Source organism: Cyprinus carpio, chromosome B2 (assembly GCF_018340385.1).
Source record: "Cyprinus carpio isolate SPL01 chromosome B2, ASM1834038v1, whole genome shotgun sequence".
Lineage (NCBI taxonomy): Eukaryota > Metazoa > Chordata > Actinopteri > Cypriniformes > Cyprinidae > Cyprinus > Cyprinus carpio.
In genome coordinates, this window is record NC_056598.1 from 7,193,076 (window position 1) to 7,220,035 (window position 26,960).

Sequence of the window (26,960 nt, forward strand, 5' to 3'; positions counted from 1 at the left end):
CGTGTCTCCTTCTATCCTTGAACCTATTTTAACGTTGCCTTTGCGAGCCTCCCTCAAAGGCACCATCGTAGTTTTCAATCAATTAAAGCTGTAGTTCAAACACTAAGTAGGGTCTGGCATCGCTTGACTGTGTGTCTTTTGGGAGTGGACTCAGATAACAGTGTGAATGAAAACCAGCTTACCGGGGGGCTGGGTAGGGAATATTTACCGAGGCTGTTCTATATGACTGCCACACACTCACAAACTATCCAGGGAAATAAAAACTGGCTTCACCATAACACAGACTCCAGCAGAAGCACAAGCTGACATACGATATTTGGACCCTCGCATACAAAAACAAACCATGTAATGGTCTTCATGACTTCCATGTGCATATTTGAAACTCTAGTCCCCTCGACAAAGGGGTGGGCTCCTTCAATTTGCCTGTAATTGTTTACGTGTAAATTGTTTACAGAGTTGTTTCCCATAAAGACAGACTGACATCCATTTTGAGCCTGCCAGTGAACCCACATCTGGGTAAAACTTCAGAAAAGCACTGAAATCTGATCTTCTTTCAAAGGTTCTGAAAGGAGTCCTGTCAGTTTCGACGTCGATTCCCCTTTGCACGTAATACCTGTAGTGTAGTCATTAGATGCTAATTTACACTTGAGTAAATATTACTAGGTCAGTGCGTTCCCTTGGGCCAACAGTTTGCATTAATGAATTATATGTCACCGACTTGGCTGTATGGCCACATCTCGTTCCATTAAGCCGGATATTAATCCGTAGAATGGCTTCAGCCCAAATGGAAGCCCTTGTCTGTGGTGCCAGAGGCCGATTCAATGGTGGTGCCAGGGCTCAGAGACAAGTACAATAAATAAAGCCTTGTAAGTGCATCGTAAAAATCACTTATCCTCATTTTGCGGTGGGCCAAGCTATGCTAGAGGGCAATCAACAAACATTTGGTCAGCAGGAAATTGCTCAAATCTGTATGTAATATTCAGAGTAAAGCAAGAATTCCTCCCACATGTTGCTCTCTGATAAGGGTTGTTGTTTTTTCCGAGAAGGATGAACAATGTGCCTCGCGATTCAATCTGTTCAGAATTAGAAGACCACATGGGAGAGAAAAATAATAAATGAGATCTTTTTTAACATCTTAATAGGTTCTCCTAGGTGACAAAGAGATTAATTGGAAAGCAAATGGAGACTTCTGAGAATGAATTTCTTCGGAGAAAAAGACACTAGTATTATCACGTGACTCCAGGAGGCTTTTAGAAGAGATCCCAACACTACAAACTTTGATACAAGATCTATACAAGATATACAGTACATTGTTTGTTAGCGACTGTCCCATGTGCTTATCTTTTTATTACTTGTAAAATCGTTTTCAAGTTAATATCTAAATGAAACTAAAATGAGAAATCATCTCTTGAGCTATGAAAGAGCAACTGTGGAGCATTAAAGTTTTCCTCTGGGAAGACTTAGGCTCATAAAGCCTAAAAACATAATAGCGTTTATAGTTATATTGCTTCTGGCTACACCGTGTTCATGTTACTTAGTTTTTCTTTTGTAAGAAAAAATGCAAAACTTTGAGTGCTTTTGAATTTAAGTGGTAATCAGGTTTCCAACCCCATGCTAGGTGTGCTTCATACAGTGAATGATACAGCAACAATCAATACATTTTTATGATAAATCAGGAACAAATCAAAACTGCAGACATAACAAGTGAGAACCATTGCACCAGATAAACAGCTGAATGTTGTTATCGGCCAGGGTCAGTATGATCTTTAATTAATTTCTGATTAATCTGACTAGTCTCCACTTATTAGCCTATTATTGGTCTAACCGAGGCGTTGCTCATGACGTAGTTTGGCCATATAAAAAATAAACCAGGAAGTTTGATAAAATCTTGTGCAAGGTAGACATCTAGTGGTCTTTCATCAGCGTGAAGTGAAATGAAGTAGTTCAGATGATTAAATACACTTTAAACTATCTAAAAGTATATTAGGCCTATTTTTAAAAATAAGTATTGTATACGGAGGAAAAGTCGCATTTCACACATGAAGTAGCCTACTAAATATTTTGTGCAAAACACATTTAAATCCCTGATATTAAACTGCATATAGGCTATATTTGCATTATATAAACGCATTCGTTGAATCGCATTTAGGTTTCTAATAAAAGTAACGTACAGCAGCAGCTGAAATACTTAACCACCTCCACAATACTTTCAAAGTGAACGAGTTGCCTTCACTTACAGGGTTTTAGGGAAACTGCTCCCTGCAGTTCTCGCAGAACAAGCAGCACATTCATAGGCAGCAGTCAGTCAGTCAGCAGTATAATATCTCTGGAGAATTTACTTCTCTTTCTCTCTGGATGTCACATTTGTTCAAACGCGCCTCATACAATGAGGATTATAATCTGGATCATCGCGAGCACTTTCCTGTTCAGCGTCATTTTTACGCAACGACATCGAAGGTAAGTTTTTAAATAAATATTTAGTGTATGCTCCATAAAGCATTCAAATCTCTGACTTGATAGTTTTTACGAATGAAGAATACATTATACATAGCTCCTGTAGCCTGTTTTATTGTTTGCTAATTTATTAAAAACAGCCAACCAAAGCATATTAAGTATGATTTTGTTCATTGTTATTAACTAGTACTAATGGTGCGCATAATTTGAGTAATACGAGCACTGAAGTCCTTGTGAAGTCCTGATGAGTTCCAAACTAAACCGTGTGCTTTCCCATATGTCCCCGTTCTAGACCAGTTTTTACATGTGGAGGGAACTTAACTGGAGACACAGGACTGATTGGAAGTCAGGGGTATCCCGGGGTCTACCCACCCAACAACAAATGTGTGTGGAGAATTACTGTAAGGACAGATGTGTGGGAGACATCAGTCTTTAAATGGCCTTTCTGTCAAAGAAGATGTTTCCCACCATGAATCTTTTTCCTTATCTCTCAAATAAATAAGCTTAATTATTAGCTGTTGCAATACTTGTTTCTTTTTTTAACTTTTTTAAATCACATAGCTCTTTAGTTGTTGGTGTGTTTCTAGGCCGTTGTGGAGTGGTCTGGGTGGTTGCTTACTGCCCCAAACCTCTGTTTTGGTCCATATTCTGGGCTTCTTCACTGTAATTCTATAGAATTTTTGGCTGTTTTATCATTTACCAGACAAAAATTTAATTCTTTTTGCTTAACAGCACACTGGCAGCACACTTCAACAAGCCACACGATTTGATGTATCATTCATGTCCGTAGCACAGATGTATTGGACGAGTTAGCCTTCTCACTTGCACTACTAATGAATTTGATTATTTATTTATTTATTTATGTATGTATGTATGTATGTATGTATGTATGTATGTGTATTATTATTATTATTATTATTATTATGATTTCATTAGCTGTGACCTAATATGATTTTTGGAGACTGTCAAATTTACTGCAAAAATGCTTCTAAGTGGCATTTAGTTATCTTTACACAGACTGATTGAAGCTGCTCAGAGGTGGCATAAATACATTTATACAGCAATGATAACCATATACTTTGGGGCAAAGGTGGGTCAGAGCTGGCATTATTTATTCAGGCTTAAATGTGGCATTATGTATTTACATCTTTTGAGCAACTTTAAGTCATCTACACAGCAGAGTTAAGGCTCTGTGACTTCTCAAAATTCTATGTAAAGACATAATGCCGCATAAAAGCCTGCTCTGACCCACCTCATCAGTTGTGTTTGTATTTGTAATTCATTTATGCCACCTCTGAGCAGCATTGAACAGTCTGTTTAAACACACCCAAATGCCACTTCAGAAGTGCTTCTTTGTCACTTTTGCGGTTTAAATTCAAATATAGAAAGCTGTGTAAAAATGTGTGTAGATATTCATGCTAAAAAGTCATTCTTTATTCTTCTCAATCTGATCTCACAACTGTTTTACATTTTTTTATATCAACTGTGTTGACTCTTTTCATTTAACCCTCTTCAGGTTCCTCAAGGGAGGGTTGTCTCCCTCTTGTTCAGAGCTCTGGATCTTGAAAGTGATAGTCTTTGCAGATATGACTTTGTTGATGTATACAATGGCCACATCAATGGGCAGCGTCTCGGCCGCTTCTGTGGTACAGCCAAACCCAGAGCACTGGTCACCAACGGAAACAAGATGCAAGTGGTCATGGTGTCAGATGCCAACACAGCTGGGAGTGGTTTCCTTGCTGTATACTCAGCGATTCGCCCAAATGAAAGAGGTAACAAGACTACCAAATCATTACCATCCAAATATAGAAAGTGGCCCTTCCCTGTTATATAAATTCAGCTTGACTGAGCATTATTTTGCTCATCAGGTCATTTGAATCCTCTGAAAATAGAGTATGTTTAGTGCACTGTAATGCACACTTACATTTCTGGAAATTATTTTAAAATACAGAATGTACCTTCTTTTATTGGAACATTAAACACCATTTTATCAAACTTTGAAAACCGCCTTAAAGTTTTAAACATCTGAGAACTTGAAAGAAGTACAAATCACCTGTAAATTTCAGCGAGTCAAGCTTTATTAGGTACATTATCATCTCTGACAGACAGCTTGTTGAAGCCGCTTAGGCCGTCATTTTCTTCTTCTTCTCTGTAAGCGATGAAGTAGTCAATATATCCGGTAGTGTACTCACTGGACCTTTTTCGTAAACATTACCGTGTATTGTGCATGTTATTTTTTGACCGACATCGATGATGTGATATTTAAATGATGTGGATTTGAAAACAGAGTGATCATAAGGTAAAAATTAGGCTAGTGGTTTCTTAGCTTGTGAGTATTCAGTTAAGTGATTGATTCCCACGAGTGTGTTATGTCAATATTTTTACTCATAATATTCCAACCGTTTTTGACAGACATGATAATGTGCGCAAGGGGTAAAATGCTTGAATATTGAAACATGCTGGAGACATAGTTCATTACTTATTTTATGGAATGAGTGACACTTATTTTGTAGTTAAATAAATTACGTTACGTACGTGACATGTTTGGCTGGTCAGAAATGTTATGTTCAGTTATTGCAAATTTGTTGAATTTGTTACCAGGAAAAGAGTGAAAGTTATTACAAAGTTATTATTTTTTATAACAAAATTTTTTTATTTAAGCACACGAAAATGCAGATCCTGTTATTAATAATAGTGAACAATTATTTTATGTTAAAACCGCCTTTTTTGACTGATTTTGACTCACCACTGTATTCCATGTCATCTGACTAATGGTAATCTAATGATTATTCATTGCAGGTGACCGGTATTGTGGGGGTCTTTTAGACAAACCCTCCGGGACGATAAAGACCCCTAACTGGCCAGATAAAGACTACCCAGCAGGAGTAACGTGTTCCTGGCATATTGTTGCACCTCAAGACCAGGTAATAATTCATAATTTCTATGGTTTTCAGATCATGTTACAAGTCATGCGTCACTGACAGCACCTTGACAGGATGAGTATGAATAGACATCTTATTTAAATTGCAAAGTATCTTCTCCTTCTCAGATCATTGAGCTGAAGTTTGAGAAGTTTGATGTGGAGAGAGACAATTACTGCCGCTATGACCATGTGGCTGTGTTTAATGGTGGAGAAATGAATGAGTCACGGAAGATTGGCAAGTTTTGTGGAGACAGCCCACCCATGTGAGACCCTCAGTCCATCACATAATATGCACCAATACACAATTTACCTCCAGTATTTAGACTGATATGGATTTTTCAATGGTTGATGCAACATTATTGCATTTTGCCTCACTATTTAATACAGAATCTTATTTGAGTGTGTAACAGGTCTACATTACTGGTCAGCAGCTTCGAATGTTTTTGGAAGATGTCTGTCATGCTCAGCAATGCTGCATTTATTTGATTTATTTAGGACAAAAATGTAATTATTATTACAGTGACTGCTTTCTATTTAAATACATTTACAGTGTAAATTATTATTTTGATGTTAAGGCTGAATTTACAGCATCATTACTCCAGTCTTCAGTGTCAAATGATCCTTATCATTATTATATGCTGATTTGCTGCTCAAGAAACATGAATTATTATTATAAATGTTGAAAACAGTTGTGTTGCTTAATATTTTTGTGAAAATTGTAATATAATACCAAAAAAAATCTGTGGTCAGTAAGAAAAAAGAAAGAAAGAAATTCTTGTATTCCGCAAGAACACATAAAATTTAATCAGTTAGATAGATTTAAATACATAAAATTAAAGTGACAGTAAAAAACGTTTAAAAATGTTACAAAAGATTTTCCTTTCAAATAAGTGCAGTTAATTCCGAATTTCTGTTCATCAAAGAGTCCTTAAAAATGTATCATGGTTTCGAAAATAAATAAATAAATAAATATTATCGGCACTGATAATAAATTATAACAAAAACCATTATTAATAATTAAGCACCAATAATAATTGATAATAATTGAGTACCAAATCACCACACAATGATTTCTAAAAGATTCTTTGACACTAATGAATGCTTAAAAATTCAGTTTTGCATCACAGGAATAAATTACATTTTACAATATATTCAAATATAAAACATTTGTTTTAATTTTTAAAAATATTTCACAATATTTCTGTTTTCACACTATAGAATATATATATATATATATATATATATATATATATATATATATCAGTCAATCAGTCAATGCAATGTCTTCTTTCCGGTACACCCACTAAGCTTTTTATGATTAATAAAGTGTGTCCATGTGGTCGATAAAGTTTTATTTTTTAGAGATACTTTAAAGGATATATGGAAATTTCAAACATTATTTATTTCTTTTGTCTCGTAGGCCAATTTATTCTGATGGCAATCATCTCTTCATCGTGTTCCTGTCAGACCTGAGTCTAACTGCGGATGGATTCATCGGCCATTACCGCTTTAAATCACGGAGCCTCAGCACAGCCAGTGCCCCCCTCACCCCCATGAGCACTATCCCACCCACCACACCGCCCACAGGTCAGTCCACAGCCCACTTTCCAGAAGGTTTCATTTCAAATGAAAAATGCAAGTAGCGGCACGGTGTAAAACTGCTGTACATTATGGGAATAAACGTGTGTAGGTAATGACATTGGAATGTACTGAAGATTTATTATGTTTGGTTCATATGGAATGCATTAGTTCGGTCACACAGAAGACTAATGTGCTTCTATTTTGTAACTAAAGTGGTTTAACAGAAATAAATGTAAGTGACTTTCGCTGTGTTTTATTCTACATTTTAGTGTATAAGGACATAATGTAGCTGGGCATTATTAAAGCTAATCTTTCCACTCTCTTTTCCAAAAAGCCCTTACATATTCAGAAGGTCTTTGCAAGCAGAAATGCAAAAGGACTGGAACAATTGAAAGCCATTACTGCTCGAGCAACTTTGGTAAGTGGCCGTTGTTTGGTTCAAATGTGTTTTTGCTTTCTGCAAACCCAAATAACGGCAGGAATTCTGGGAATTTCTTTAATATTCCAGCTTCAGGCACTCTTTCACACATTCAGGGCTTTTACAAAGGCATTAAACAAATTAGTCTTGTTTAGATATGATGTATTATTTTCTTTAAAACAATCTGTATCATCAAAATTATATTTGAGGAAAAATACTCTACCGGTAAAATGTTTGAGATTTTTTAAAAAGAAGTCTCTTACACTCGCCAGGACTGCATTTATTTGATATAAATGCACAAAATAAAAAACTAAATAAAAAAATAAACATTTGAACATGTCTTTTTGAACATATTTAAAAATGGTATGTATTCATGTGATGCAAATCTATATTTTCAGCAGCCATTACTCCAGTTTTCAGTGTCACACGATCCTTCACAAATTATTTTAATAGACTGATTTGGTGCAAAAGAATCATTTCTTATTATTATCAATGTTGAAATCACTTTTTGCTGCTTAATATTTCTGTGGAAACCGTGATACACCATTCAAAATTTTGAGGCAAGTATGATTTTAACAAGAAAAAAATGTATACTTTTATTTAGTAAGGATGCTTAAAATTGATCAAAAGTACCAATAAAGACATTTATGGCACACAAATTACATCTGAATTCTTTGAATTCTCTAAAAATATTTCCTTGGGTTTTTACAAACATATCAAGCTGAAAAAATGTACTGTAACACTGCTAATATTAAAAACCATTACTGACTGATTACTAATAATAACTGAGCTCCAAATCAGCATATGTAACACTGAAGACTGGAGTAATGATGCTGAAAATTATGCTCTACATCACAGGAATAAATAACTTTTTAAAATATATTAAAACAGAAAAGTTCTTTTAAATTGTAATAATATTTTGCAATGTTTTTAAAATGTCAAAAAACAAAGAAATTGCAATTATTCTAAATGTTTACCGGTAGTGTATTGGTATCACTTCATAATAACTTGATATAATAAAATAATTAAATAGTTGATACATTCAACACCTTAAAGTGATGTAAACCTAATTCTATTCACAGAAACAATGCACTATGCTGGTTTGGAAAGTTAACTAAACCTCTCGGTCTCCGTCTCTGTTTTAATAATGCTTATAGATGGAAAGTGTATTCAGGCCGATACTGAGACTCAGCTCTTTTTTTAATTGCAGTGGCAGTAAAGCTGCTGAGCACAGTAAAAATGGCAGCATGCATAGCAGAACTATACGTTCTTTATACATTACCATGCACACACATTTTATGCAATTGTTCAAAGACGAAAGCATGAATCTGTGAATATACAGTCTTTTTTTCCCCCACAGTGATTACCGCCACCCTTATCTCAGCAGCCATGAGGGACCACAGCGTCCTCGCCACCTTCTCCATCCTGCACCTCTATAAGGAAGGAAGTTTAGCCATCCAACAGGCTGGGAAGACCATGAGCACCAAAGTCACGGTCCTCTGTAAAAAATGCCCTCTGGTCAGAAGAGGCGAGTATCTTTACACAGACCTTGATCTACAGAACTTCCAACCTTAATCATTTGAACTGAAACCATCACAGCCTAAACCAACACATGGCGAGTCCAGCAGATGTTTATAGTTGATTGAAGTGGATTTTGGAAGGTGATAGTTTGCAAATTTTGAGCTCCCCCAAAGTCCTTTGGCTCCATTTGTGGTGTTGAGATATTTCAGGCAGGATATGCCATTTCAGCGCCACGGTGTGTAACTTAAGCTCGCTCAGGAGAGAGTCTCAGTTGGTTTCCTTGAATCACGGACGGCTAGAATAATAATTCTCTTCAACCACATGGATGGTATGGGACTTTATTGTGCCATGCTTTACCTCAGCTCACTTAGTGTCGAAATATTAAGCAATGCTCGGAAACTCTGCAAAGCAACTGTTTTGTTTTGAGGGAAATTTCTAGAAATGTGCCATAGAGGAATGTGCGTTGAAATAAGCAGGAATAGTTTTTAGCAGTTCAGAGGAACAGTTTAACATTAATCATTTGTAGTGGAACTTTTGTTGAGGTGAAAAGCAAGGGATTAAACTAAATATTATATGCTTTGCCTCACATTATACGAAGGCAATATCACATAAGCAAACCTTATATATACATGGCTGTTTTCTTTTGTTCTAAAACAGTTAAATGGACAAATAATTGTGCATTACAGACCATTGCTTGACTGTTTCTTAACACTCTGTACACTTTTAATGTAAAAATGACTTTAAAGTACATTTGAAATCATTAAGTTTGTCATGCTTTAAAGATGTAAACTTATTTTGATGTGTTTATGAACATAGTAAAGCTCAATTGTAATTTTAACTGTAATTTGTTATTTGATCTAATGTTTAATTGTAATATATTTTAAATATACTAAATTGCAACTTCATCATTACTATTATATATTGAAAATACATTTAATTACACAACATACAAGTTTCAATAGAAATGACATTAAGATATATTTTAGTTTATCATTGTAATGTACGACAGTACACTCTTACCATATTTCATAACCATATATCTAACCATATTTTCATATAAATTTTTTATTTTTTTTAACAGAACAGAAATGCAGCACGAATGTGATACAGGTTTTATACAACAGTTCAATAAACAAGAAGTTCTGTCATCATTTTTCACCCTCAGGTTATTCTAAACCTGTATGAAAGTCTTTCTTTTGCTGAACACAAAAGAAGAGTTATTTTGGTTACCAACATTCTTCAGAATATCTTCTATGTTCAACGGAAGAAAGAAACTCTTACAGGTTTGGTACAGTTTTTTTTTTTTTTTACCAGAAGTTGACAGACGTTTCATTTTTGGGTGAATATTTCAGTTTAATATTAAGCAATGTACAGTTAAGACAACATTTACTTTTTTTTTTGATTAGTTAGCAAATATAGTTCCAAACAAAGTCAAACCGCTGGAACATTAAGCAACATATGAAAGTGGCATTTCATTAATTCACTCATGTGTTTGGTTTCAGGGCTTAACTACATTGTCATGGGACAGACAGGTGAACAGGGACAAGGTGTTGTGTCTCCTCATAACTTTGTGATGGCCTTCAAAACCAAGAAGCAGCGGGATCTGGGAGTGCTGAAGAATATACGCTGCTAATGCGCACAGGTCACCTCCATGACTGTTCATTTCTATGACTTCATGCTTTTGATAACATTCATACTTGAAGGACTCTTTCAGTATTTAAGAGTAGTCTAATTTGTTTCATATTTCTGAAGCACATTTACTCCAATATAGAACATTTAAAAAAATCTTTAGTTTGTATGTTTGTTTTTTTAACCTTGAGGATCATTTATTGTGTTTTACTGTAAATATCTTTGACCACATGAATCAATGATTCCCTCACATTTAGTTCAACTGAAGAGCTGCAGAGCTTTATGTATATGAATGAAAGCACTCCCCACAAAACAAACTCTCTCATTTGCAGTAGCTGCGGGTGTGGTGACATTTACGTTCCAGGAGATCTGGACATGCTGGCCTTTGAATCTGACATTTATCTAATCTATCTGGTGTTGTAATGAGTGAAAGAAGATTGAAGATGACAAAATGAAATGTTGTCAAAATGAAGTGCACTGTAAAATTGGTATCATGTCAGCTGAGGTTACTACAAAAAGTTGCTGTTATTTGAACTCTGAAACCATAAAAAAAAAAAAATGCAAACATTTGTATAAAAGAGTATAGCAGTTTTTTCCCCATAATATTTTGGATTTATTACTGGATTATTCAAATGATGGCAGGGAAAATAGGATGGGAATGAAAGCTACATTTAACAAGTGCTTATTGAGTATTTAAGGGGATCAGCTTAATTCTGATTAAGTGAAATGTTGATATTATCAAGTGATTATTATGATTGACATTTTAAATATTTAACATGCAATAGCTTTAAGATCTGAAGAAAGATGGTGGATTGTTTTCTACTTTGGCATTTAAACTGGCATATTAGTGTTGGAACTGGGCAGCAAACTCATTTAAATACTGAGATCTGCTAGTGTTTCTCTACAGTAATATAATGCAGTAGAGAGAATGAGGCACATTGTTAAGTGCCCAGAGGGGGCTTCCGGTATTCTCCTGGGTGAAATCGAGCGTAGCTCTACGTGATGGTACAGTTGTGAAAGGGGAACACTCAGCTCGGCTGAAATGATCCCAGAAACTCAAACACATCTGGAATTTCACAGTGACACTGAGAGACTCTCTCTAGAGGAGAGCTGGACTCACTCGACAGTGGCAGTGATGAATGTAAATAGAGTCCATGAAAGTGTTTGCTTTTATAAATACATTTCTGGCCACTGTTAAATGATGTGGATGCTGGTTTAATTATTATTTCTGTCTATTTGGAGAGCTGAAATGGCTTGAAAAGATTTCGATTTTGGCATTGGTTCACTTTTGACTCACATTTCACCGTATAATATCCTCCTCTGGATTACAATGTGCTTCCCTGGATGAGCAAATATTGTTTAGACTGACATCCAAAATGTGGGTCTGTGAGCCAAAACAGGTTGCCAGCTGCATCTAAGCCTGATTAAATAACAAACTGAATGAATGTGCAGATATCTACATGGCTCAAATATTTCTTGTGGGCACCTTTATTTACGTAATGTAAAAATATCCAACTATTTACAATCCGGCCCAACTGAAATAATCATTTTAATGAGTCACTGAATAAATCAAAACAGTTATTCACAATTATTAAGGAATAGTTCACACAGAAATCAAAATTTCATTGAGATTCCATCTCCCTCAGGCCTTCCAAGATGTAGATGAGTTTGTTTCAATATTTCGAACAGATTTGGAGAAATGTAGCATTACATCACTTGCTCACCCATGGATCCTCTAAAGTGAATGGGTGCCGTCAGAATGAGAGTCCAAACAGCTGATAAAACATCACAATAATCCACAAGTAAGTAATCCACAAACAAATCCATCAAGACTTGAAACTTTTAAACTGAAAACATGAGTCCTAAATCTCTAATATTAAAAGTAATCTTATCTGAATCAGGAGAGACATATGCACATATCTATTTACAAGCAGTCCAAAACAGTTCTAAACAAATATGTCAGCAGATTTTGATGAGAGGACAACAGGAGATGGACTTTTTCACAGCGTTACTATGGATTACAGACACGTATTCTGGCCAGAAGTGATGGATTAAAGATAAAAACATCTTAATAATGGATTTGTTTCCTACAGGCATCCAGCTTTTCGCTTGAATGATTGCTTGTAGATTGTTGCAGTGTTTTATATCAGCTGTTTGGACTCTCATTCTGACGGCACCCTTTCACAGCAGAGGATCCATTGGTGAGCAAGTAATGCTACATTTCTCCAAATCTGTTCTGACGAAGAAACAAACTCATCAACATCTTGGATGGCCTGATGGTAAGTACATTTTCAGATCATTTTCATTTTTGGATGAACTGTTCATTTAAGAAAATGACATCATCTTCGAATAATCTACATGTAGCATATTAGCTAGGAGAAATGAAACAATTAGTGAAATGTAATTAATAGGAGGTCAATTAATCAAAGATGAAATATTCATAAAGAAATATTTCAAAAAACAAAGGCATGAAATTATTGGTGAATGAGGCAGAAAGGAAGTCAGGAGAAGAAAACAGTGTCCTTCAAGAAAGGTCAGCCATCCGCTTTCTTCAAGCCTCTTCCCATAAGGCACGCAAACACAGTCATCACCATCTTGGGGTTGACCTCCACAAGGTCATCGGGCAGGGCGTACACCCTGACTCCGATTTTTCGCGCCACTGAGATTGCATATCTGCGAGTGGGAAGCAGAGATACGGATAAGGTTGCTGGTGGCGAGACAACAAGCAATTTGGCGTCAGATGTGTATCAGGGTAATTTATGAGGAGCTGTGGGGAGAACTTACTTTGCATTGTTTAGCCTGTCCTCTGGCGTCAGCTCTCCGGTCTTCACCATCTCGTATTTGATGGCTTTGGGCACGATGGTGTCGATCAGATCAATCACTGGCAGGCTGGTGCTGATTGATTTATCCTGGAATGATAGATTACATAGAAGGTTTAAGTGAAAAACATTTTAACTAAGGCATGTTTGTTATTGAATTCATTGATAGTGAATGGGATTCACCTTGAAGCTGTTAATATAGGAGTCTTTCTGGCCTTGTTTCAAGGTGTTGTTCACCCAGTCGATAATAACTTGGTCACTGACTTTTTCCCCATCACCGATGTCAGACAGAACCTTCAGTGTGTACCTGCAGGAGTTATTCATTGTAATGAACTGACAAAATAATTAATGTCATGAATATTCAACAAAAATAGATGTGACCATAACATGACCATCCCCATATGGCGTATATATATAGTTTATTATATATATATATATATATATATATATATATATATATAAATTCTAAATAATTATTTCAGTCTAATCCTAATTATTTAACAAGTTTGCAATTTCAAATAAATTTTGTACAAAAATGTTATTATATATATTGTAAACACACAATATATAATATAAACAAGTTTGCCATTTCAAATAAATGTTGTAGTGCATATATATGTATATACATGTAAATATTTCCAAAATATATACTGTATGTGTGTAATATAATAAATGTATAATAAATATACACAGTACACATACATATGGAAAAAATGTTTATTTTGGATGCGATTAATCGCGATTAATTGTTTGACAGCACTAATATATATATGGCATATATATATATATATATATATATACACACACACACACACACACACATATATACAGGTGCATCTCAATAAATTAGAATGTCGTGGAAAAGTTAATTTATTTCAGTAATTCAACTCAAAAAAAAACTTGTGTGTGAAACTCGTGTATTACGTATTAAGTCGTGGCCTAGTGGTAAATGGCTGCCCACTGCTCCGGGTGTGTGTTCACGGTGTGTGTGTGTTCACTGCTGTGTTTGTGCACTTTGGATGGGTTAAATGCAGAGCACGAATTCTGAGTATGGGTCACCATACTTGGATGTATGTCACGTCACACGTCATGTCACTTTAAATAAATTCAATGCACACAGAATGAAGTAGTTTAAGTCTTTGGTTCTTTTAATTGTGATGATTTTGGCTCGCATTTAACAAAAACCCACCAATTCACTATCTCAACAAATTAGAATACTTCATAAGACCAATAATAAAAACAATTTTAATGAATTGTTGGCCTTCTGGAAAGTATGTTCATTTACTGTACACTCAATACTTGGTAGGGGCTCCTTTTGCTTTAGTTACTGCCTCAATTCAGTGTGGCACAGAGGTGATCAGTCTGTGGCACTGCTGAGGTGGTATGGAAGCCCAGGTTTCTTTGACAGTGGCCTTCAGCTCATCTGCATTTTTTGGTCTCTTGTTTCTCATTTTCCTCTTTACAATACCTCATAGATTCTCTCTGAGGTTCAGGTCTGGTGAGTTCGCTGGCCAGTCAAGCACACCAACACTGTGGTCATTTAACCAACTTTTGGTGCTTTTGGCAGTGTGGGCAGGTGCCAAATTCTGCTGGAAAATGAAATCAGCATCTTCAAAAAGCTGATCAGCAGAAGGAAGCATGAAGTGCTGCAAAATGTCTTGGTAAACAGGTGCAGTGACTTTGGTTTTTTAAAAAACACAATGGACCAACACCAGCAGATGACTTTACACCCCAAATCATCACAGACTGTGGAAACTTAACACTGGACTTCAAGCAACTTGGGCTATGAGCTTCTCCACCCTTCCTCCAGACTCTAGGACCTTGGTTTCCAAATGAAATACAAAACTTGCTCTCATCTGAAAAGAGGACTCTGGACCACTGGGCAACAGTCCAGTTCTTCTCCTTAACCCAGGTATGACGCCTCTGACGTTGTCTGTGGTGCAGGAGTGGCTTAACAAGAGGAATACGACAACTGTAGCCAAATTCCTTGACACGTCTGTGTGTGGTGGCTCTTGATGCCTTGACCCCAGCCTCAGTCCATTCCTTGTGAAGTTCACTCAAATTCTTGAACCGATTTTGCTTGACAATCCTCATAAGGTTGCGGTTCTCTTGGTTAGTTCTGCATCTTTTTCTTCCACACTTTTTCCTTCCACTCAACTTTCTGTTAACATGCTTGGATATAGCACTCTGTGAATAGCCAGCTTCTTTGGCAATGAATGTTTGTGGCTTACCCTCCTTGTGAAGGGTGTAAATGATTGTCTTCTGGACAACTGTCAGTTCAGCAGTCTTCCCCATGATTGTGTAGCCTAGTGAACCAAACTGAGAGACCATTTTGAAGGCTCAGGAAACCTTTTTTGTTTTTTTTTTTTTTTTTTGGTTGGTTGGTAGGTTTGTATTTTTTTTTTTTGTTGAGATGGTGGGTTTTTGTTAAATATGAGCCAAAATCATCACAATTAAAAGAACCAAAACCTAAAACTACTTCAGTCTGTGTGCATTGAATTTATTTAATACACAAGTTTCACAATTTGAGTTGAATTAGTGAAATAAATGAACTTTTCCACGACATTCTAACTTATTGAGATGTACCTGTATACAATAAAAATAAAAATAAAGGTCCACCCATAAAAGAAACACTCAGTGGCATGTAAGCAGGTAGAAAAAAATTTATTAGATTAAAGGTGCTGTATGTAAGATTTTGACTCTACTAAAGAATAAAAATACCATAATATGTTTGCAGATATTTAAGAAACATGCTAAGTTAACATACTTGTTTATCTGAAAAACAAAGCTACATTCAGTTATTCTCCTTTGAAAATGTACGTTCCGGGCCGGGATGTCAGTCTTTGTTTTGGTTTGTGAAACCCGCCCACTGGCAGTTTAGCCAATTATATTTCGGCATCCTGGGTTGCCAGTTGGCAGAAAACACAGCGTATTTCATTTCATTCATCGTCAAGTGAGCTCGTTCATGTTTTTGTCGTCGATCTGGCAACCTGCGTCGTCAAGTCTGAGGAGGAGGGGCCTGGTGAAAAAAACCCTCTCCAATATTTTGAATTTGGACTGCAATACCTAGTTCAACCACTCAGTGTCAATCCTACATACAGCACCTTTAATATAAATTCATATGAATTTTCCACAAATTCGGCAAAATGTAAAATAGTTACAAATTGCCACTGTGTTGAAACTTATACTGTAAAAATAAAGTACCTTCTCATTAGCTGCCAGACCAATGCAAGGGTGTGCATGGAGCTTCCTTCATTGATATTCTCACCACCGATTCCTACTAAGGAAAACTTTGCTTCCTTTTTGCCCAGTGCGACCGCATAATTACAGTTCTCAAGCTACAAAACAAACATATGTCAACCAAATTAACATGACATGTATAATTCAACCCTAACAAATGCAGGTCTCCACACATAAATAGCATTTTTGATGAATAAAGCATGCATTTTAAATTCTGAACGCAGCTAGCCGGTACCCTGAGGCAGCTGTGGAAATCATTTCAGCAGGGACACAAATTCAACATGCTGCAATACAGCCGTATTTAATTTGCTGTCAGAAACCAACATATTTTGACCCATTATTAATGTGATGTAATATATATATATATATATATATATATATATATATATATATATATATATATATATATATCTGACTGAAATGTGAGCCAGTTGTTTAACTCATTCAGTAGCTTCTTGTACTTTTTTAACTCAAATATAAAACTTCAATACAAACCTTCTTCATGTTGGATCCCAGTATTGGATAGGGAGGTTTATTGACTCTAGTCCAGTTAACAGGAACCTGGATTCTCTCATACAGCTGAAGAATGATGAGACCATCGTGCAGATCACTGGAGAAGAAGATGGTAATGATGAACTTCACTCTTTTGATTATAACGTGCTCAAGTAAAGACAATGAATCAATATGAGTTGTGTTTAAAGGTGCATACCACCACTGATTTGTCAGGACGTTTCTTCATAACACCACATTATATCTGCCTGCAATATCATTCACCATATGAAAACTGTATGTATCATCACTTAATAGTTTGAAAAAGTAAGTGATAGTCCACCGCTATTGTGATAAACAGTATGATCTGCGATTTTATTCACAAATGATACATTACAATATTGTTATATGGTTACATCCCAAAAAAATCTTAAACCCTGTTTAATCTACTACTACACTGCTAAAATCAAATAAAAGTAGGGTGCAATGTAATGTGGTAATTTGAAGGAATTTTCCATATTTAACTGGAATTTGGAATGGTACACTTGCATTTGATTTTACTTTAGAGTTAACGGAAATAAAATGAATGTACTACCAAAGAAAGAAAGAAAAGAAAGGTTAGCTAAATAAAGTAATATAAATCTAAATGTATGCACAAGTTACAGAATATGCCCAAATTGAATACTTTGGGAAGTTTAAGCATTAGCAATAGTGATGCTTGCCTTAGAAAGAACTACTAATATTAACTGTAAAGACAATATTTTGTACATAACACCATATTGTACCATCTCACAACCTCCCTGCAAATCCATCATTTAGTTATGAATAAAATAAAATAAAAGTCTTATATGTTGTGATTATTATTATTTTTTTTCCCCTATTGGTTTATATTGTTTTTAGCTTTTCATTCCAGGGCCAAGATTATTTCTTATGTTTCAGTTGTCACTGTAGAAAACTATGGCATTACTGTAAGCTGAAACAGATGGCTGTGTTACCTGTACAGGTGATTGACATGTGGAGACACTCCCAGAGAATTCATCCAGTTTCTGAATGTCCTGGTCTCTCGTGTTTCCCCTGTAGTCAACGACATAACACTGTGTTACATCTGTTACACTGTGTATTCATTTAGAAGATTATTATGCACTTTTTATGTTTTTATATGTTGACTATTTTAATTGGATGTCCACGTTTATACCAAACTCATATAATAAGTACAAACTGTCCACCCTCTCATAAAATTAAATTGGCTATTTTTGCTGCGGTACCTTTATGATTTCTATATACAGACTGACAAACTAACATTGATATATAAATGTGGGTCATATGCTAATGATTGTGGTGTCCATAACCATAAAAGTGAACTAGGGATGAAGCTAAATCTAAAAAAGCTACAGCGAAAATCCTGTTTCCCATGATACACTCTTGGTAGATACGTTTTTAATAAAGCACTTTAAATGTGAATAATTACATGATGATAGTCTGTTGAATAATTATGAGTTAAATGTTTTCTTAGTTTGCACAATAGACCTTTGTCATAATTAACAATAAAACCAGGCTGCGGACTGAATAAATAGTTTTATGAATGGAGCCAAGGTCAACAGTAAAATAATAATTTATCTCTCTTTGCAATGTAAATGGAAGAAAAAAGGCAGTTAAGCAGGTTCTGGCAAATCTACTTATGTGTAGGCTTGATGGCATTGACTACTGTATTTAAGGAGACTTAATGAAGAAAAAAAAAGGAACAATCAGATCAGGAGGACAGAAGAGAGATAAACAGACAGTGAGATGAACCCAATCACCCCCAATTACTGATGTCACGTGTGACCCTCTAACACACATGTGTAGTACAGCCACAGCACGCCCCCTGCTGCTCACTCAGAACACTAAGAAGGAGAAGAAGAAGAAGAAAAGAAGAAATATATGCTGGTGGTGAAGATAATACAGCCATTATGACAGGCGGATGAATTGCAAAATAAAAATTAAAATATGATGGACTTCTTTTTAAACTTGTATGTCGTTATGAATGTATCATTAGTGCTTTCATGGATGTAGTTGTTTGAGTATGTTTCTTGTTTTGATCATAGGAAATATCTGCGTGGTAATTCAGACAGGATGTGAGCTCAGATGTAGAGCAAAGATAACGCAGCATCATTCATCACAGGCAGTCAACAAGCTCTCTGAAACACTAGAGAGCCCCAGGCTGCATACAGAACACCTTTCTTGCACCCCATGTTTGGCACATTCACTTATAAAAAATAATGCAACTCACCCTCGATTGTATAATCAATGCCATTACTGGCGGGTCGGTTCAAGGCCGGGTACATGTTGAAAAGATTGGCTACAAAGGCCATGTTGAGCTTATGGTTTCCTGCCACCACATCATTGGGAGTGACAAACTGTCTGCAGTCCAGACGTTCTGCCTGCTTCAGCATCAGCTCTGCTCGCCTTTCATCATCACGCTCCTAAAACAGACAGTTATTAAACCAAAAGAACTAGAGATCTGAAGCATTGCTCTAAAGCAGGTGATTATCTAAAAGACATCTGCTGCTACATGATTAATGGATGTTCTGTAGCATAATAATAGGACAATATGAGGGTGTAACATTACAAACAATACACTTCACACCCACATTCAGTCACTTTCTTTGGCATGAAAAATAGACTGTGTTTGCGTGATTTTTTCCGTTCAGTATAAACATTGCTTTGCACAAAATTGAGTTACTAGTATAGTTTTTATTAATTTTTGAATCAGTTTTTTTAATCACATAGTTGCACTATAGTTCACTATAACTATAACTATAACACAAGGCTATCGGAGCCGACATAAGACAGTTTACATTTTTTGAATAAAATTTAAGTGGTTCTTGCTTATACAAAACCTGTTGTGGCACTTAAGTGCTTTAAGGGTACTCTAGGTGATTCTTAGGCCATTAAATTATTAAAAAAATTATACTTTCACCAGTTTTAGAGTAAAATTCAATAAGTCAGTTGGGGTGTCAATAGTAATGAGAAAATTGTGATAATATGTTCTTCATGGTATTTTGGCATATCATTCATAGGCTTAAGGGGTTTCGAAATATAGGGTAACACTTTATTTTAAAGTGTCCTACACATGCTACATGTACTTACTATTATAATAACAAATAATTATGCATAATTACATGCAAGTAACCCTAATCCCTAAACCTAATCATAACCCTAACCATATACTAAGAACATGTAGTTAATTAATATTACTTAAATATATGATTACACTGTAACAAGGACACAGTGAATTTTGAATTTTGCCCCACAAATAGTTATATTCTACCCAGAATTCGCCTGACCATAAAGATCTCAATAAGTTAAAACGACAGACAACAAAACTGCAGTGCGTGCTTATTGAGAGGAGGAGCTGGGGATGGAGAAGGGTAACTGGCTCCTGAGCAAAGTGAAGCTGCTGAATAATACTGATTGGACCTTATATAAGGAAGTAGTCATATTCCTTTAGGTAGACGTAGATTAGCTGAGAGTCACTAACTTGATAATGTGGTGAGATGTGCAACCCGGACAAGGTCTTTGTTGTATTTTGGGGTGTCAAAATCAAAATTTGAAAAATAGTAATAGTGCAATATTAATAGTGAATTTTTCCACCACAAATATGTTTAATCTAGTGACAAATAAACATGCCCAATTCTGATTTACAAAAACAAACCCAACACTCAACCGCTTTCCTTTTTTTAGGTCCTTGTCTTGTTGTTTTTTGTTCTCATATTTCCCTTGGCTTTGTTTGGGTAGCAATCAGTGTTGGGTGTCAAAAAGTCAGCCTATTTCTTATCTGCAGTGCATCATGTCATTAAGTGCTGGAGCAAACGCTGACAGGGGAACAAATCAGCATGTTGACTTCCTCAGTAAAAAGGCAAAGGCTGCCGACCAAACATTCAGAATGACTTACATTGAAACCAGACATGTCAATGTCAATCCTCATCTCGTCATCCACGTCTCCTTTAGGCGAGATCTGATTAAGCAGGTGGAAATATGCCCTGGAGTCCTGGGAGCAGAAAAAGGCTCTGTTTAGTTACATAAGTCAATCTTAACTGACATGCAGATGAAACCTCAAAGGATTTGATGTCAAACCAGATCAAAGGCTGGGCTTTTATACTGCCCATAGGCTTTCATATCTAGGCCTGTGATTAATTTACTCAGCATGTAACCCATATGGTATATACTTTAAATATATATTTAAAATAAATATATTAACATGTATGTACATATATATTTCTTAAATCTTACTATAATTATGTTGTCCATAATAAAAAATAAATAAATACATTTTGCATTTACACTAAATGTTTTTTCTTAACCCCTGAAGTGCTTTTTGTAATATATTTTTGCATCTGAAGGTTTGCACTAAATATGTTTTAAATTGTGAAAATATATTACCTTTACCTATGCTATTTTTAATTTGTTATGCTCACCAAGGCTGCATTTATTTGAGCAAAAATACAGTAAAAAAAAAAAACATAATATTGTGAAATATCATTATAATTTTAAATATCTGTTTTCCACTTTTAGATATTTGAAAATGTAATTGATTGCTGTGATGCAAAGCTGAATTTTCAGCATCATTACTCCAGTCTTCAGTGACACATGATCCTTCAGAAATCATTCTAATATGCTGATTTGCTGCTCAGGAAACATTTCTTATTATTATCAATACTGAAAACAGTTGTGCTGCTCCATATTTTTGAGGATTTATTGACAAATAGAAAGTAGACGAAGAGTAAAGAACTTTATTAATTTAACTTTCAATCCATTTCATGCATCTTTGTTGAAAGTATACATTTATTTAAAAAAATTCTTGCTGACCCCAAACTTATATATATATATATATATAATGGTGTGATGTCAATATACAGTAGCAACTGATAATGATGACTGTGATGAAGCTTATAAACTACCTTAATATCGTCACTGAAGTTTCTGATTGGTTCCCAGCCAGCAGCTTTGAGGTGATAGTTGACCCATCGCAGCAAAAGGTCCTCGGGGGACATTGACATCAGGTGTTCCAGATCCTCTGACTCATCCAGCAAAGCAATTAGAGCTACAGAGGCATAAATACACAGACACGTGTTACTCAAACCTCTTAAGAGATGTAAATCAGTCACTCACGTACAGTACATGCATGCTTTTATTTATTTATGGCAGCAATCAGCACCCCACTGGAGAGCACTATGATTATAAAAAACTCAATTTAGACTATTGCAGCAGAGTAATGACCTTCATTGCGTGAGATCTCAATGTCAGCGAAGAGGCCGATCTTTATGATTTGCCAGAGGAGGCCAAGCACGAGGTGAGGGGTTCCTGCTTTCATGTCCTGAGCATCGATGTTGACCACCGTGCAGCCAATAGCTGACGCAGAGTTGAGAGCCAACACCAAATTCTCCTGTAGAAAAATTTGTTGTCAAAATATAATGCACACATCTTTTATCCGAAAGATTCTGAAGGCCCATTCACACTATAAGTATTGTTAATAATCGTTCTAATTCTGTTCTAATTCTAATAAACAGAGACACTTTCAGAACATTTTTACAACTAATTAACACTGACAGCCAATCAGAATCCACCTGACCTTAAAAAGCTAGAACATTAAAAGACAGATGACTAAACTGCAGCACACGCTTATAATAAACAGAACATTATAGTGTGATGTTATGGATGCTATATGTAGATAGTGTTATCTATATAGCTGTCATTTTCAGTGTGAATGGGTCTTAAAGATGATAAAGATATAGAAAGTGCATTAGGAAGAATCTCACAAAACTTATAAAGAACGGTTATATTTCACCCAAAAATAATTAAAAAAAGTAACGAAATATATTTCAGTATTTTTAATTTAAAAGTGTGTACAGGATAAGAAAATTATATATATTATTAAAAATATATATTTTTAGTGTTGTGACACATACATATACATACATACATACATATAATATATATATATATATATATATATATATATATATATATATATATATATTCCATATCATTCTTATTCCTGCAATGCAGAAAAAAGTATGTATTTGCACTGTATTTATACAATGATGCATTAAAAAGTTTCATATATTGTTGCATAATCATGGTGATGTGGATGCTTATGTTAGCATAATATATATAGCTATATCTATAGCAATATAGCGATATCTATATAGCTATCATGTTTAGGGTTAACTGGTCTTAAAGATAATTTAATAGCACACAGCAATATAAAGGATAGATAAAGCACATTGAGGTCATCTTAAAAAACTAGTTTTTTACATGTCTAGGTTATATTTCACCCACAAATAAAATAATAAATTTATTAAATATATTTAAATATTTTGAAAAAAAAAAAAGAAATATGTACAGAAAAGTAGCAAAAGTAGGTTTTTTTTAATGTTGTGAAATTTTTCCTTAAAAGTTCGCATTATTGTAATGTAAAATATTAATATTACTATACTGCAGAAATATATATATATTTAAATTGTATTTACACAATGATATATTAAAACAATATATATATATATATATATGTAATTGTTTTAATATATCATTGTGTAACATATATATACATATATAAATATAATTGTCTTAATATATTGTGTACAGTTTGTACAGTAGAAAAAATATTACATCTACAGAATGTCCTCATAAAACATGCATGAAAACCCAATGTGTGTGTGTGTGTGTGTGTGTGTGAGAAATTGACCTATTAAAGGGATAGTTCACCCAAAAATTAAAATTCTGTCATCATTTACTCACTCTCATGTCATTCCAAACCTGTATGAGTTGCTTTCTTATAAGAATTACAACATAAGAAAGCAACTCATACAGGTTTGGAATGACATGAGAGTGAGTAAATGATGACAGATTTGTCTTTTTTTGGGTGAACTACCCCTTTAAGTGAGATTTTCAAAGATCTACTTTTGATGTCACTGTTTGTTGGGTTTCAAATGTGAGAGTGCTTACAGTCATTGTAAATGGAGTGCATTTCTTCGTGTTGATGACCCGCTCATCAATGGTGTCTGACTGTGAGAGGTTGATCATTTTACTGTAAAGAGACAGCCAAGATGTTGTTTAACATGAACTCTTATTTATCAGTAACTGTGATGAATAATGAATACCTCTGTGCATTTAACAGCATAACAAACATTACACAGTTCCTCTTATATTACCACAGCAATATTCCATCTTTCACAGATTTGAATAAGCTGTCAGTCTCCGGGTCCATCGGGATCAGATGCTTGCAGTCAGGATCATCTGCCAAGGCCTTATTGATCCAGTTCACAAACGCCACTTTTTCTTCATCTGAGAAAGGATTCAAAAACAAAACATTAGCAAAAATGACATTTGGTCCACATGTGTCAGGAGTCATTCATTGACAAATCTCATTACAAATGGTTCAGATGGGTTTTGACTTTCTCTGAAGCAGTGCTCAAGTATAGCAGAAACTGCTCAGAGGCTATTTTTACACATGTCCAAGTGAAACAGGATATTCAATATGAAAATATGTAGAGCTAGACTTGATTTTATCCAGCAGGAATGCATTGGAAGGTGAAAGTGGGGCATTAAATAGCAGAATGGATGTGGGCAAAAATGAAAGACAAACGTTTCTACATAAAAACCAGAAATGTGCATAACTGTGCATAAATATGCTTAAATGTGCTTAACATACATAACTAAAGCAGATTATTGTTTCATATTGACTTCCTAGAGGATTTAAACGCCACCACCTGAGTAAGAATGCTGAGTTCCTTCACTTGAGATCTTTGATGTTCCTCCAAACGAACGAATCCCATCCCGCCTGGAGATGCACTTGCGGAAAGTTTCTCTCACCTCTTTGCTTCTCATCTCTTGGTATATCTGAAGAATTAAGAGAGATCTCAGCTTTCAAAGTGAATGACACAATCAGCAGATCAGACACTTTGACCGGCTCACCAGCATTTTAAGATAAGACAAAAACTCATAGTCAGGCTTACCGCAACAAACTCTTCAAAACTGATCTTCTCGTCTTTGTTGGTGTCACCTGCCATGAACTTCTCCACAATCTCCCGTACCTTGTATCCCGGAATGTGAAAGCTGGCCTCTCGAAAGAGCTCTTGAAGTTCAAAATCGCTTACATAGCCACTGTTATCAATATCTGCAATGAAAGACCGGCAGTTTGCGTTGACAGCAAACGTTGGACATAATACTTCAGCATTAAATTATATGTGGGAAATTGCGTGAGACAATGCTCAGCCATAAAAACAAACATTTATAGTCAGTTATTGCAGTTTTGGTAATGTTTGACAAGCACCAAGTCAGATGATTCAAACTCGTTCCAATGCACAGTTCACTAACACTACAGCGAGATTCAGACAGAATTCAACTGACCGATTTTGTTGAAAGCCTCTCTCAGCTCCTCCAGATCTTCTCGGGAGATCTGTGTCACTTTGCTGTCCATGCTGTTCTCCCTGCAGCAGTTCTCACCATGCAAAAGACCTGCCGAAGAAGTCCACACAGAGAGTTTGTGTGCTATATAACCTGTTTGCCCACAGCTGTATCTCTGTGATAAGCAAATCCATGGTGGACACAACTGGTAAAAACACGCAGTTACAAATGAGCAGTTGACAGGTGCTACCATCCAAAAGTGTGGGTTTGGTACGATTTTTTTCATGCTTTCATGTTTCTTATGCACACAAAACTTTATTTGTTTTATTTAAAATACAGTAAAAACTGAAATATTGTGAAATATTATTATAATTTAAAGTAACTGTTTTCTATTTGAATATATTTTAAAATGTAATTTATTCCTGTGATGCAAAGCTGAATATTCAGCAGCCATTACTCCAGACTTCAATGTCACGTGATCCTTCAGAAATCATTCTAATATGCTTATTTGCCGCTCAAGAAACATTTGTTACTATTATCAGTTAAAAACAGCTGAGCTAGTATATTTCTTTGTTAAATACAGTTCAAAATTTATTTGAAACTGAATTGAACTTTTTTACTTTAACTTTTAATCAGTAAGTCTAAGTATTAATAATAAAACCTTCATATTAAAATATTCATAGATGAAAATTAAAAATGTTACTGACTCTAAATTTTTGTATGTTATAGCCTATAATGTATAATTTGTAAATTATCTTTTTTTTTTTTTTTAAATCAGCTTTAAAAGTTTAGGTTTTAGCATATTTAATCACCATTTGCCTTTACCTTGTTCGTTTTAAATGATGCTAAGGTGTAATAAATGCATTTTAAAAGTAGCCTACTGTACAAATAATATGAGACCCAGACAAGCTGCAAGACACAAAACAAGAGAATTAGCGAAACGCTATGAAGTCACAACACATTAGCCTACGTGTCAACATCCCAGCAGTATTTCATGTCAGATCCCCAGATACAAGTTTTCAATCATCAATCACAGAAATATTAGTGAATAAACAGCATACTGCAAAAAGGGAAGCTAATGAACACAAAAACATCAGCAAAATCAGCATATTTCGATGTGACTAGACCGTGAATTAAATCAAAGCTTCATGGATGCTGCCATTACATTCTATGGAAACGATACCTTTCTCCTAAACGTCTCAAGACTGAATTTGAGATTAACCTGGAAAAGATGCTAATATTCCAATCGCGACTTTGACAGCGTCGTCTGTCCTGTCCCAGAGCGTATGTGGAGCTCGTGAAGATGTGTTAGGTAAGGAAAGAGACCTTTGGCCCGTAATGTCTATTAAAGGCGATGGCTTCGTACTAACACATATCTGGAGTTAACGTTTAACGCCCAACCGAACGCTGTGTCAGCTGAAGTTGTCATGACATTTGATATTTGTACTTACTCTAGCTGTGACAGTGACACGTGAGAAGGCTATACTTTATACCACGG

General features: G+C 35.3%; 2 protein-coding genes across 3 annotated transcripts; one reads left to right on the forward strand and one right to left on the reverse strand.

The window, feature by feature from the left end:
- Positions 1-1,880: 1,880 nt before the first annotated feature.
- Positions 1,881-11,181, forward strand: LOC109097033 (procollagen C-endopeptidase enhancer 2-like). Its single transcript, XM_042717921.1, has 9 exons — positions 1,881-2,457; positions 2,747-2,855; positions 3,971-4,226; positions 5,254-5,378; positions 5,504-5,640; positions 6,798-6,964; positions 7,293-7,376; positions 8,737-8,904; positions 10,400-11,181. Exons 1-9 carry the CDS (start codon positions 2,387-2,389, stop codon positions 10,528-10,530), a joined length of 1,248 nt encoding a protein of 415 aa, XP_042573855.1. The 5' UTR covers positions 1,881-2,386; the 3' UTR covers positions 10,531-11,181.
- A 1,541-nt stretch (positions 11,182-12,722) lies between these two features.
- On the reverse strand, positions 12,723-26,831 carry LOC109096499 (plastin-1-like). Of its 2 annotated transcripts, none has more exons than XM_042717922.1 (16): positions 26,685-26,831; positions 25,466-25,573; positions 25,072-25,232; positions 24,826-24,955; positions 24,268-24,400; positions 24,062-24,143; positions 22,334-22,499; positions 22,015-22,157; positions 21,009-21,104; positions 19,344-19,536; positions 18,070-18,148; positions 17,081-17,195; positions 16,550-16,683; positions 13,529-13,652; positions 13,311-13,435; positions 12,723-13,199 (listed from the first exon to the last, which is right to left on the reverse strand). In XM_042717922.1, exons 2-16 carry the CDS (start codon positions 25,533-25,535, stop codon positions 13,061-13,063), a joined length of 1,890 nt encoding a protein of 629 aa, XP_042573856.1. In that variant the 5' UTR covers positions 25,536-25,573; positions 26,685-26,831; the 3' UTR covers positions 12,723-13,060. The 2 variants fall into 2 exon arrangements, with proteins under 2 accessions (XP_042573856.1, XP_042573857.1); XM_042717923.1 differs by having other exon boundaries at positions 26,646-26,796.
- Between the last annotated feature and the right edge of the window lie 129 nt (positions 26,832-26,960).